Source organism: Drosophila miranda, chromosome 3 (genome assembly GCF_003369915.1).
Source record: "Drosophila miranda strain MSH22 chromosome 3, D.miranda_PacBio2.1, whole genome shotgun sequence".
Taxonomy (NCBI): domain Eukaryota; kingdom Metazoa; phylum Arthropoda; class Insecta; order Diptera; family Drosophilidae; genus Drosophila; species Drosophila miranda.
The window spans coordinates 17,781,985-17,794,730 of record NC_046676.1 but is presented as its reverse complement, the minus strand read 5'-3'; the positions used below and the strand labels follow the sequence as shown (position 1 = coordinate 17,794,730).

The 12,746-nt window shown below is 45.1% G+C and overlaps 4 protein-coding genes across 7 annotated transcripts; 3 read left to right on the top strand and 1 right to left on the bottom strand.

The window, feature by feature from the left end:
- The first annotated feature begins 46 nt into the window (after positions 1-46).
- Positions 47-974, top strand: LOC108159088 (RNA-binding protein 8A). Its single transcript, XM_017292044.2, has 2 exons — positions 47-288; positions 405-974. Exons 1-2 carry the CDS (start codon positions 228-230, stop codon positions 839-841), a joined length of 498 nt encoding a protein of 165 aa, XP_017147533.1. The 5' UTR covers positions 47-227; the 3' UTR covers positions 842-974.
- LOC108159084 (protein SDA1 homolog) lies at positions 881-3,398 on the bottom strand. The gene is made up of 2 exons (XM_017292039.2): positions 2,828-3,398; positions 881-2,737 (listed from the first exon to the last, which is right to left on the bottom strand). The coding sequence occupies exons 1-2, from the start codon at positions 3,302-3,304 to the stop codon at positions 1,064-1,066; spliced, it is 2,151 nt and encodes a 716-aa protein (XP_017147528.1). The 5' UTR covers positions 3,305-3,398; the 3' UTR covers positions 881-1,063.
- A 110-nt stretch (positions 3,399-3,508) lies between these two features.
- LOC108159087 (phosphorylated adapter RNA export protein) lies at positions 3,509-5,323 on the top strand. The gene is made up of 5 exons (XM_017292043.2): positions 3,509-3,625; positions 3,686-4,451; positions 4,509-4,600; positions 4,653-4,929; positions 4,994-5,323. The coding sequence occupies exons 1-5, from the start codon at positions 3,581-3,583 to the stop codon at positions 5,200-5,202; spliced, it is 1,389 nt and encodes a 462-aa protein (XP_017147532.1). The 5' UTR covers positions 3,509-3,580; the 3' UTR covers positions 5,203-5,323.
- A 567-nt stretch (positions 5,324-5,890) lies between these two features.
- Positions 5,891-12,367, top strand: LOC108158665 (E3 SUMO-protein ligase PIAS1). Of its 4 annotated transcripts, XM_017291172.2 has the most exons (9): positions 5,891-6,192; positions 6,945-7,631; positions 7,721-7,961; positions 8,046-8,280; positions 8,361-8,527; positions 8,605-8,693; positions 8,763-8,919; positions 9,820-9,883; positions 10,053-10,554. In XM_017291172.2, the coding sequence occupies exons 1-9, from the start codon at positions 6,067-6,069 to the stop codon at positions 10,120-10,122; spliced, it is 1,836 nt and encodes a 611-aa protein (XP_017146661.1). In that variant the 5' UTR covers positions 5,891-6,066; the 3' UTR covers positions 10,123-10,554. The 4 variants fall into 4 exon arrangements, with proteins under 4 accessions (XP_017146661.1, XP_017146659.1, XP_017146662.1 ...); XM_017291170.2 differs by lacking the exon at positions 9,820-9,883 and having other exon boundaries at positions 10,505-11,914; XM_017291173.2 differs by lacking the exons at positions 9,820-9,883; positions 10,053-10,554 and adding an exon at positions 12,091-12,367 and having other exon boundaries at positions 5,892-6,192.
- The last annotated feature ends 379 nt before the right edge of the window (positions 12,368-12,746 follow it).

Below are 12,746 nucleotides of genomic sequence, written 5' to 3'. Positions count from 1 at the left end.
ATTTTATCGCGGTTGAGGTGAAAGATAGTAGTTTTTTTAAGTAAAGAGGATGAATCTACGATAATAACTTACAAACACTTGTATTTTCCGCCATGATCTCAAGGCGTTGAACTGTTTAAATAGGGGGCTTAAGTGGGTTAAGTTCGTTTTGGTCATCGTATATTTTTCGCCGACGCTGCAAAAAAAAAACAAATTTGTTTCTATCCGACTCGTATTATTAACTAAAAATGGCTGATGTACTGGACATTGACAACGCCGAGGAGTTTGAGGTCGACGAGGACGGCGACCGTGAGTACGCACCAGGTTTTTTGTGGCCGGCCGGTCTCATGGCTTTCATTTTCTTTCTCCCACGCTGACACCACCAACCACCAACCAACCAATACCCTGCACGGAACTGCTCACAGAGGGCATAGTGCGCTTGAAGGAAAAGGCCAAGCACCGAAAAGGACGCGGTTTTGGGAATGACAGCAGCATCCGCGAGGCTATACACAGCTATGAAAGGGTACGCAACGAGGACGACGACGAGCTCGAACCGGGACCCCAGCGCTCTGTCGAGGGCTGGATACTGTTTGTGACGTCCATACACGAGGAGGCCCAGGAAGACGAAATTCAGGAGAAGTTCTGCGACTACGGTGAGATAAAGAATATACATTTGAATCTGGATCGTCGTACCGGCTTCTCCAAAGGCTACGCTCTCGTTGAGTACGAGACCCACAAGCAGGCGCTAGCCGCAAAAGAGGCTCTTAATGGTGCCGAAATCATGGGACAGACTATCCAAGTGGACTGGTGCTTTGTGAAGGGACCCAAGCGTGTGAAAAAGTCCGAGAAGCGTCGCAGATAGGCAGGCGGTCAACGAAGACTGAACTTCCAGCCAAACGAATACATTTTCAATTAGTTTAATGCTTAGGCGGCAACAGTATAACGTCTACACTCAAATGAAATAAAGAAAGTTGACACTTAACATAAAATCCGAATTACGAATGGTATCTCTTATAATTGTAATATGTATATTGTGGCTCGTCTGTTACCAATCTAACAAGTTAAACATGTCAATGCAAAGCGATTATTTCATTTTCTTCTGGTGCAGCAGATGCTTCCGTAGGGACAGCTGCTTGTCCCGGAAACTCTTCTTCACCTTGGAGCGCGCCTTGTGCCGCATCATGCCAAAGTTCTTGGTCTTGCGTTTCTCGCTGTTCGTTTTGGAGCAGTGCTCGTTGACACGTCCATCCTTCCAGCCGAACCGTTCACGATCCTGTCGGCCTGCCTGCACAGTTTCCATTCGCGACTCCTTGTCGTGCTTGCGCTTCTTGAAGATCATCTCGATGCTGTTCAGCTTAACGAATTCGGCCCGATCCTGCTCTAGCGGACGTTTGCGGGAATTCGTGACGGTCTTTTTCAGATTGGCAGCATTGATTCGCTTGAAATCTTCGTCCGTGAAGATGCGTGTCAGCGCCAGTTCTTGGGCAGCCTCCTTTTGGTTGAGAATTTTCAGATCTTTCTTCTCCTTTTTCTGTTTAGATGCCTCTTCGTCATTTGCTGCATCACCATCGTCCTTTGCGTTGGATTCATCCTCCTCCTCCTCTTCTCCTTCATCGCTGTTGTCTTCATCGTCTTCCTCTTCATTATCATCATCATCCTCTTCCTCCTCTTCGTCATCGTCTGCTCCATCTGCTCCTTCCCCATCGCTGTGGTTCACTGTCACCCACTGACCATCATTGGAGTCGCTATCTTCATCGCTCGCAATGTCAATGGTCTTGGAGTCCTTGAGGAGCGCCTCGGCACCGAGAACAGTGTCGTGAACCTCGCGCTCTCCATAGGCGCGAACCTTCCGCTCCGCCTGTGCCTCTGTCTGCCGTCCTCGATCCTTTTTATGTAGCAGAGCCGGCAACTGTTCGCGGTAGAGTGTGATTAGCGAACGAGCCGCCATCATCACGGATTTCTCCTTGTACGTCTTGTACATGGCCAGGTCCTGCAGCAGATCCTCGCCCATGGCCAGGGGGCAACGCATGCAAATCTCGCGCGTGGCATTCAAGCCGATGGCCATGACATCGCTGGAGTTGCGCTCTGTAATGAAATTGTTGGCTATTGTCTTCAGGATGGGCTCAATGATGTCGCCCGGAACCAGCTCATGGGACGCCTGGGCGGCAAACTGGAGCACGCGGGTCACCTGGCGCTGATGGGGCTGAAGAAAGCGAGTTATATACGGATAATAGCCAAACAGGAATAGCTCGTGAATGCCGATCAGACGTGATATTACATCGAGGTGCATCAACTTCACTTCGAATCGCTCGTTTGTGGCCTGCAACTGCTTGAAGAGGCCTTCGGCCATTCCCTGGGGATTGTGCACCAAGTGAATGCCAGAGAAATTAAAGGCTGGCGCATTCTTTTTCTTCTTCTGGGCCTTGACCGCCTGCTTTTTGATCTTTTGCAGTTGCTTTTGGCCCTTTTTGGTCTTTTTGCTGACCCGATTTGCCAGCAGCGCACCCTTCAGATCCACCTCGTTTTCACTTTCGGTGTCCTCTTCTTCGTCCTCGTCGTCGTGCCCGAGGAAGAATTTCAGCGATGTGACAAGGACCTTGGTTACCTTGGAGAAGCAACCCACTGTGGCAATGACATTCACCGATTTTGGATCATTCCAGATGTTCTTCTTGTACAGCTCGATCATTATATCCACAGACATCTTGGCGGCTTTGGGATTGGCGTCTTTTAGCATGGAGTACATAAAGTTTTGCAGGCTCTGCAATGTATTTGATAAGATTTGATTCAATTGATTGGTAAAAAGAGTCAGTGGTCAGGCCAGCAACAAGTGCCTGAAAATGGTTGTTACCGAGTTGAGCTTCATATCCTTGTGCTTGGCATTCATATTCTTGATGTCCGTCACAATGTGGGCCTGCAGAAAGGTCCGTAGATTCTTGTCGGGGCAGCGCAACAGCTGGAAAAACAGCTCCAATATGTCTAGTGCTGGGACTAAGTTCTTGTTGCGCAGTAGAATCAGCGCCTTCACAAAGCAGTTTCTCATTGCTGGATCCAAAACGGTGGCATAATTCCTGAGCAGATCGGCTAGGTGCTTCGGGAACAGCTCACAGGCAGCCGGATAGCACTGAGCCACTTGGGCTATAAACATGACAGTGTCATCCAAAGATTTGTTTTCTTCGCTGGGGTTCAAGGCGAACACTTCCAGCAGACTCAGAAAGTGCTGGTACTGAATGTGAAACTCATCGCTGTACGACTCCGGATCGCGCTTGATCAGGTTCTGTAACTGCGGAAGATTCTCCGGCAGTTGATTGTTGTTGGGCCGCACCATGGTGACCCGTAGAAATTGCGATTTTGGCAAAAACTGAAACGTTCAAGTTTTTACTCTGGTTGCACGTGGTGGGGGTGTTCGTAAACGAACTGAATAATTTTACCTTAACCCATCTCAACCCCTATTAAAAAATGCATATTGCAAGGTGTGTGACCTAGAGAGGGAACAAAACCTAAGTTTTCGTAGATACAACAGCTGTGCATTTCAACGTAAACCAACACAGCCAGCAACTACCGTCAAAAAATTAATTTTCTCTCTCTCTGCCCCTTCTGCAAAATGATGGAGCTGCAGCTAAATGACGTTGATTTAGAGGAAGGCGAGGTAAGTAAAACTGTTTGCACGGCCATGGGGCGATGCTAGTTAGTCCAGTTCACTCCTCAGCTATCAGAAAGCGACGACGACGGAATTTATACACCGCTGCAGCGACCTGCACCCACTCCCGCACCCGCACCGGGTACAAGTGCCGAGAGTGTTGCAAGCCCCCACACTACTTGCCACCAAACTCAAACCGCTGCTCTTGATGATGATGAGTCCCAGACAAACAGTGACTCGTCATCGGGCGAGTCCTCGGAGGAGGGATGCATAAAGAAGCTTCGTACAGATGATCCCGACAGCGGCCACAAGAAGCGAAAGAAACGAATCAAGCGCACGGTTATGAGGCGCGTTGCCCCCACAGACACAGAGATGTTGCCAAATCGGACCCGCTTCAAGAAGTACAATGTATGGACAGCCGCACTTCAAGAAGATGCTCTCAGCGAGAATATGCGTGGTTGTGATGTTACTCGCAGTAGCCGCGATCGAAATGTGGAGAACTATGACTTCTCGTTAAGGTACCGGCTGAACGGCGAAAACCGACTGAAACGTCGGCTATCCAATTCATCCGAGGATGAGGCGGCGTCACATCCATCGCACAAGCGAGGTCGGCCATCTAGCCGCCCCACAGAAGAGGAGTTTTCTCAGCGAGGATCGGTCAAGAGTCGCCTCGGCCATCGAACGCGGCGCGGCGCCTCATCGACCAGTGGCTCGTCTGACAATTCGTGCGAGCCTCGACATATTCTCGACCTAAACGATATAGCTGGACGCGATCCATCCGATTTGGCAACAGAGATGGCCAGTAAACTGTACGAAGAAAAGGACGAATTGCTAAGTGAGTAGTTGAAAATATAGACGCTACTGAAAAAAATGCAAATATTCATACTCCTAGTCCGTGTTGTGGCAGTTCTGGGAATGGATTTGCCCCTAGAGCTGTACAAAGAAACCCAGCGGATCGAAGCGGATGGCGGCATGATGATCAAAGTAAGTAGTTAAAAAAAGCGATTCCCGCTGATGACTAATGATTGCATTACAGAATGGCAGGCGAAGACGTACACCAGGAGGTGTATTTTTATTTTTACTAAAGCACCATGACAATATTACGCCAGAGCAACAAAAGTCCATATTCGATGAAGATCGCCAGAATATGAACAAGTCTCGCAAGCAGATCGAAACGCTGATGCGTGACCGAAAAGTAGAGGAGCTAAAGAAGTGCTTGAGCAAACAAAGCACCGAATTGGCTTCGTTATGCCAGCGCAAAGAGCATTATATGCAAGCAGACGAGCTGAGCGCGGAGAGTCAACCTGGCAATGGTAAGAAAAGTACGACTAATATCTAAAGATATTTAACTAAAGTCTAAATGTTTCTCCCGAACAGTGTCAAACCCTCCGCCGTCCCCAGTGGGCCATGAGCAGGAGAGCCCAGAATATAAGACACACGAAATAAACATAAATCACGTGGATAATGCTGAACTACCATCTACATCGAAGGCGGCCGCTTTGGCGTCATCAGTGGGCCTTAAGGAGCTGGTTAGCTATGACGACGATTTTTTGGATGTAAACTGTGGAGAAATGGACTTCTTCTAGGCTAACGCAAAGCGTTTACGTGAAGTCGGACCCAATTATTTGGGCCCATTTTGTACTAAATTTATATAGTTAGACCCTCATTTGTACATTTAAATAAATGCCTCGGATCAAACAAACCAAATTCCACTTTGGCGCGCAGGTCTGGCGACTATCATGACGATAGTATCGAATGTCTTACGTTTTATGCGTTGACCTTTTTTGTTTAAAGGGGACTACTTAAAATTAATCAGTCATGATTCATCAGTCGAATAAAATAATGAGTTCAGTGCTGAGGGTCCTACACTGAACCAAATATCAAAATGGAAGAATATGATTTCCGATTCTAGGCAGAGAACGATTAACCCATTGTCGACACGAGTCGACGAAAATAATGAATCTTGAAGAATTTTCGTGGTCATTTTGCACTGATTTAGACACCTTGTCTAGCTCACACATCTTGCATATTCTTTGACTTTGATGATGACAGGATTAGCAAATCTTGTAGAAGATTTCACCAATCAGATAAAATCATTTGTTCAGAGCTCAGGATCCTAGCAAGTAATATTCAATCGAATTTCAACAACGAGGATTATGTTGGAATTTGAATACAAATAATCAGTACAAATACAATAATTTACGGTATGTTCTGAAACTGTGACGTATTTTGGTATATTTTTGAGGGTCGGACCGTATATATTATCGACAAATCCGCGGTCACACTGGTCGCGACGACGCCGCTTATAACTTTGATGTAGCAGTGTTGTTGATATAAATTAATGGTATAGTGTTTACATTTATGTATTGTGCGTGTCCTAGACTAATGCTCTTGAGCTTGCAACTGTTTTGTTGACAACGTAGTCTGATCGAGGGATAAAATTAATAGTAATGCGAAAGACCCGCTCGCAGACTCGCACGCAGGCGGAAAATGCCGCACCATCCCCAGCGACCGGACACCAATCCTCGTCGACTGCACCAACAACAATAAACGCCTTTGATGCGGGCAAATACAAGGTTAGTTTTCCCCGAAAGTTTAATTCACCAGATTCCCCAAAACAATTTTCAATAAATATGGATGATTGATAAGCAGAGTGACCACGAGCAAATAATATTGTGGCGCCACCTAGTGCAGGAAAAGGTAAACCATTTCAGTGGATTACGAATTTTTCAACACTGCTATCCGCCATATTATTTCAGACCGTGCGGACAAAACAAAATTGCTGTGACAAAAAGAACTCTGTGCGGGTGTTTGTATTAGCAAGTAACAGAAAAGAGCAAATATCTTGTCAAGTGTAGTTTGCAAGAACGGGTCCGTCTGACGGCAACTAATTATAGGAGTTGCTCGGTTTAGTGAAATGAAGCGCTTTCTATGAACGCCATTTTTGCCCAGCAAGGTAATGTGTTTGTCGGGGACATGCCACAATTTTTCCCATGTACATAGTGGCTGACAACGCATACCTGTGTCTGTCCGGCTGACAAAAATGACGTTTGAATCTGAGGATTCGCGGAAATATGAAGACCAAAGACCAAATATACGAGACGACCATGCCGGACGCCCTTTCAACCACACACACACACACACACACACAAGAAAGCGAACAAACGTCTATGTACATAAATGCTGATACATACATCGGATATACACACATATATACTAAAGAGTGTGCGTGTGTGGGTGTGAGTGCGCTTGGTGTGTAGAGTGGAGTCCCGCATTTTTGCAACCGCCATTTGATCAAATTTTATATATTTTTTCTTTATCTTTGCAGGAATGTGAGCAAATGGTGCAGATGCTCCGAGTCGTAGAGCTGCAAAAAGTCTTGTCGTTCCTTAACATTTCCTTCGCTGGACGAAAATCCGATCTGCAAAGCAGAATTTTGTCATTTCTGCGCACCAATTTGGAGCTGTTGGCCCCAAAGATTCAAGAAGTTTACGCTCAATCCGTGCAAGAGCAAAACGCCACACTGCAATACATAGATCCAACGAGAATGTACTCGCACATGCAGATGCCCCCTTCGGTGCAGCCGAATTCTGTGGGTCTGGTGGGTGGCGGATCAGGCCAGGTGCCGGGTGCACAGATGTCCGCACAAATGGCCTCACAGATGTCAACCAATGTCTTGCCCTTTCTGCATACGCACGGCAACCAGCTACCCATACACCCGGATGTAAAACTGAAAAAGCTTGCCTTCTACGATGTGCTCGGCACACTGATCAAGCCATCGACGCTGGTGCCCCGCAGCACACAGCGCGTCCAAGAGGTGCCTTTCTACTTCACATTAACGCCCCAGCAGGCCACCGAAATCGCCTCGAATCGCGACATTCGCAACAGTTCAAAGGTGGAGCATGCCATTCAAGTTCAGCTGCGCTTCTGCCTGGTGGAGACTTCATGCGACCAAGAGGACTGCTTCCCCCCCAATGTGAATGTCAAAGTGAACAACAAATTGTGTCAGCTGCCTGTAAGTGTGGATTGGATCATTGCGACCCAAGTTACTACCCAATTGCACAATTCTAATGCCATGTGATCTGATCCAATTCTGATACACAGAATGTCATTCCAACAAATCGACCAAATGTGGAGCCGAAACGTCCGCCACGACCCGTGAACGTTACCTCCAATGTGAAGCTATCGCCAACCGTTACCAACACCATAATGGTTCAGTGGTGTCCCGACTACACGCGCAGCTACTGCCTGGCGGTTTATCTGGTGAAGAAGCTCACATCCGCACAGCTGCTGGTGCGGATGAAGAGTAAGGGCGTGAAGCCGGCAGATTACACGCGAGGCCTAAGTAAGCATACATACATCACATCTTGGATAGCCTGGATAATCCTGGATAAATTATTAATTAACCACAATCTTCGTTTCGTTTCAGTTAAGGAAAAGTTAACAGAAGATGCCGACTGTGAAATAGCCACCACAATGCTGAAGGTATCGCTCAACTGCCCGCTGGGAAAGATGAAGATGCTGCTGCCGTGCCGAGCTTCGACGTGTTCGCACTTGCAGTGCTTCGACGCCAATCTCTACCTGCAAATGAACGAGCGCAAGCCCACCTGGAACTGCCCGGTGTGCGATAAGCCGGCCATATATGATAACTTGGTTATCGATGGGTATGTGGATGGATATCCAATCTTCAATATACGAAATGAAAGTTACTGATCAAATATGCATTTTTTGACACTCCCAACAGTTATTTCCAGGAGGTGCTGGACTCAACGCAGCTAAAGAGCGACGACACCGAAATACAACTGCATCAAGATGGCTCCTGGAGTACCCCGGGCCTACGTAGCGAAGCTCAAATCTTGGATACACCCTCCAAACCCGTTCAAAAGGTGGAGGTGATATCTGATGATATAGGTAAGAGAAAACTAAGATTCTAATTACCTGACCTTGTCTGATCTTAACCATTCCCCTCTCCTGACCTCTTCTTTTAGAGCTGATCGCGGACGATACCAAGCCAGTGAAGAGTGATTTGTCCCCGGCACCGGATGACCAGCCAACGTCAACGTCGAACAGTGAAACTGTAAGTTTATCTGCCACTCTGCTGAGTCTCTGTTGTAATATACGTTTGCTTTCTGATCTGCTCTGACAGGTTGATCTGACGTTAAGCGATTCCGACGACGACATGCCTTTGGCCAAGCGTCGTCCACCTGCAAAGCAAGCCACCGCTAGTTCCACTGCCAATGGTAATGGTAATGGTGGTGGCGGCCAACGTGCCTATACCCCGGCACAGCAGGCCCAACAATCTGGTATGTTGGATCCATTTTTGCAATAAGCGCAATAAGAAAACCAATAATCATGTATAGCCACGAATTCTTTATATATATATTTATAAAGTGCTGTTTTTAGAGTATAGCCACAATAGATATAAGGATCCATTTACACCACACCACCCCCCCACCCACTCGCACACATACACACATCATGCCACAGCCCCTAAGTCACACAGTCACACATCCATCCGCATAGAACATTAAAGCAATTTAATCGAATCGTAGGAATCCCTTGTCTCTACCCGATTTAAAGACATTTTTTGGGGTCAACTTTTTCGTCCAACATTTATTAAGTAGGCTGTGAGTTTCCCCCTGTTCTATGAGCTTACTTATCCCTTGTGTTTCGCTTCAGTTTGTGAAAGGCAAACAAAGGAGTTTTTTTTTTTTAATTTTAAAGATTCAAAATTCTAAGCCAGGGACAAACATCTAGTGGAAAACTAGTGCATTGTTGGCTTCGATGCACTTGGGCAATCTGAGCATCATTTCGTCCCTCAATAACAAAGCCACGGTGCTCGTGCCAAACGCAGCTTCCCTGCTGATGGCCGTGCCCTTGCTAACATGGCTGGAGCTGATGCTGATCCAGATCTGGGTACCGATGCTCATCGTGCTGAACATTGTGTGCGGTTCATCACGCACTCCTGATGGCCAACAATGATGGCCTAGTGGACCATACCCCAGATATCGCACACTGGCTGTATCAGTGGGCAAAATCTGGGGTATGGTCAAATCTGTCCATGGACGGATGTCCAGAAATAGTAGAAGACTTAAACTGCTAAGAGATGTGACGCCAACATGACGAAATGCTTAAATTTTTGGTGTCTTCATATTATTGTTTGCTATTTTTTTTATGTTTTATTTGTTTTTAATATATTGTAGTTGCTGGAAGTTCGGGTTCGTCTCTATATAAACGTGTCAATTTACAGTATTGGTTGCGCTCACGGTAGGTTCAGGCTCAGCTTTAGCTTCCGTTTAGGCGATCGCATGACTGTGATTTCATTTCATTATAATCAAGTCAAGCATGTGCGTCGCATAAACGTGAGAGTCACGTCGCGTCACGTCAGGTCAGGTCTGCGAAATGAATCTTTTTCTGTGCACTCACTCTCTTGCAGTAAACGTAATCTGAGGTCAGTCGGCAGCAAGGATGGTGCTTCCGGTTTGAGGCATCCAAACGTGGGTTGATGAGCTAGAGTCCATATATATTCGATTAATTTAGTCACTTTCTGTTCTTTTACTATGTATTTTACGTAATTTATTGTCACTCGACGAAAGTAATTTATACAATTAATACCCCCACCCCCATCGGCATCAAATAAAATGGTTAGTTGAGGGTTTTATTTTGTGTCGATCCTTTTTTGGTTTTGTTTTTTGTTTTGTCAAATTGTTATTGTGTTAACCACCTGATGATGTTGATATGATGATTATGTAATGTACTAATCGAAGTAACTGTGCATTTCTTGTCTTTTCTTCTCTCTTTCTCTATCTTCTTTCTCCACTCCGCTGCTCTCTCATTTCGGGTATCGTTTGCCTACCTATGCACATATATGCGGCTGCCGATGCGTAGAATCCCCAGACCAGCAGCAAATAATGGCACATCAGTCGTCTGAGTCGCAGCAAATGTTAGATCTAGAACAGCAACTGCAGCTGCAACTGCACCATCAACAGCAGCAACATCAGCAGCACGAGCAGCCAGCATCAGCAGTGCATGCCACTCTACTGGAATCCCTGGCTGCTGCTGTGGCGGATCAAAAGCACTTTCAACTGTTGGATCTGGCTGCAGTTGCGGCTGCTGCTGCTGCCACAGCGTCAGCGTCGTCCGGGCAAAGCCAAAATGGTGGTCCATAGAAACACAGACATACATAACACACACTCACTCATTCAGACACGCCCACTATGTCACACACTCACACACACATACGAATTTTGATTTTCGACTATATTTGCAGTTATTACAGTTGGTTCGATTTGCTCTTTTCTTTTTGCTTTGACTTCCTCCACTCTCACTATTCTTTATCTCATTTGGCGACAATTTAAAGTATTTTTTGTTTACCTCAGAGGCTATTTTTCGACAAATCATTGACACCGAATTCATGGCATATCGATTGAGATTTAATTTTTGCGTGTGTTGCGTGAGTTGTATGAAACAATCCTGTTCATGTTCCGTTTTTCGTTGTTTCTGCGTCAGGTGTGGTTGTGGTTGTCTCGTCTGCACTTTTTAATCATCCCATCCCCCGGGGCTCTCAACTGCATCCCCCTAGAAATTATAGTAAAATAGGCATCGTAATTTATTTATTTTTCCCTTTTGAATCGACCGACCGATCGCTAAATGTAATAGCCCTACGCACCACTAACATTAATAAATACATAAATCAAATGTTAATATTTAAGTCCTACCAATGCAATGTGGACGTATGTATGTATTCCTATGCACTAACCGAAAGGAGAAATTTAAGTTAGTTAAGTTTATTATTTTAGCTATCATATGAACAGAGTGTCGAGTCGACGAATGCGAATGCGCCCCCAAAGTGCGTTTGGTTTGGTTTGGTTCTTTTATTATGTTTGCAAATCAGTGCAGCAGCAGAGCGAAGTTGAATTAAATTATTTTATATGTTTACGTACATTAGCAGCAGCAGCATCTGATTATATTCTGTTTGTCACAGAGGACCATCCCATTCATATCTAATAAACACAACAGTTCGGTCTAAGTAGGAATTCAAACTAACAATAACAATAAATAAGTGTATCACAAATCACTGGCCTAACCCTATTAATAATGTGTGTTGCCCTTTATTTAAGCCTTTAGTTGTAATGAATCCCAATTTAGTATAAAAATTGCTTTGATTTTGATTGGATGCCAAACAAACACCCGCCCTACCCCAGGTTTTGATCTTAATTATCTGAGCGAACAAACATCATGAAATCAATGTACAATAAGATGTGTACTTTAACTATATTATTAAAAACAAATTCCAAACAAGGCCATGTTGTTTTATTTGCACGAGGGGCGGTCCGGTTCGTCTACGAGTAAATATATGCCTTATTTTAAGCGGACAAAGCGACATTTTGTTTTTATTAGTTTTTATTGAACTTATAATTTGGAATCATCTTGTTTTTTATTGAGCACATCCGAAACTTTTTCTTTACTTGCAGAGGATAAAAGCGGATTTGTTGCGGTCAAGAGCAAAGAGGATTCTGTTATTGATCTTTTAGATTCGCCCTAACATTAGCACAGCGTGCGCCGCCCGTTCGTAAGATTCCTATATCCACTTTTCGTTGTTAAGAGACCCCAAAGAATTTATAATTGCCCTATTATATATGTATGTATATGTATCTATATATTGGGTCTGAAATTCCGTGAAGTACAATTTCGTAAGAGTATTCATTAAGATAAAAACAAACTCCCAAATAAATAGCTAGATGTAATGAATGCAAAAATAAAAGTTGATATCGCATCCTATGTTTTACCTATAGCTTGGCAGTTTTGAAATTGCCGCTCGAACAGCTGTTTTTCAGAGTTGCCACCCCCACTCGATTCTCGCACCTACAGGCTCACAGGGCTGTACCTGTCGTTGTAACGCGTTTTGACGAGTGTGGGGTAAACATTCTTGCACTTGCCTTCTTGGCGTCCAACTTCCTCGAAATGATTCCAAATTGCACTATACTTTCGAATTAGCGACATACCGAATTTTTAAAAGAGTAAACGGCTTTGCCGGTAATACAAAAAGGGTGAAGTAAACGCAAATATGAGCAACAACTGTCAGAACGCAAAATGCCGTTTGAGGAGCAAAATTGCGCAAAAAGTGAGT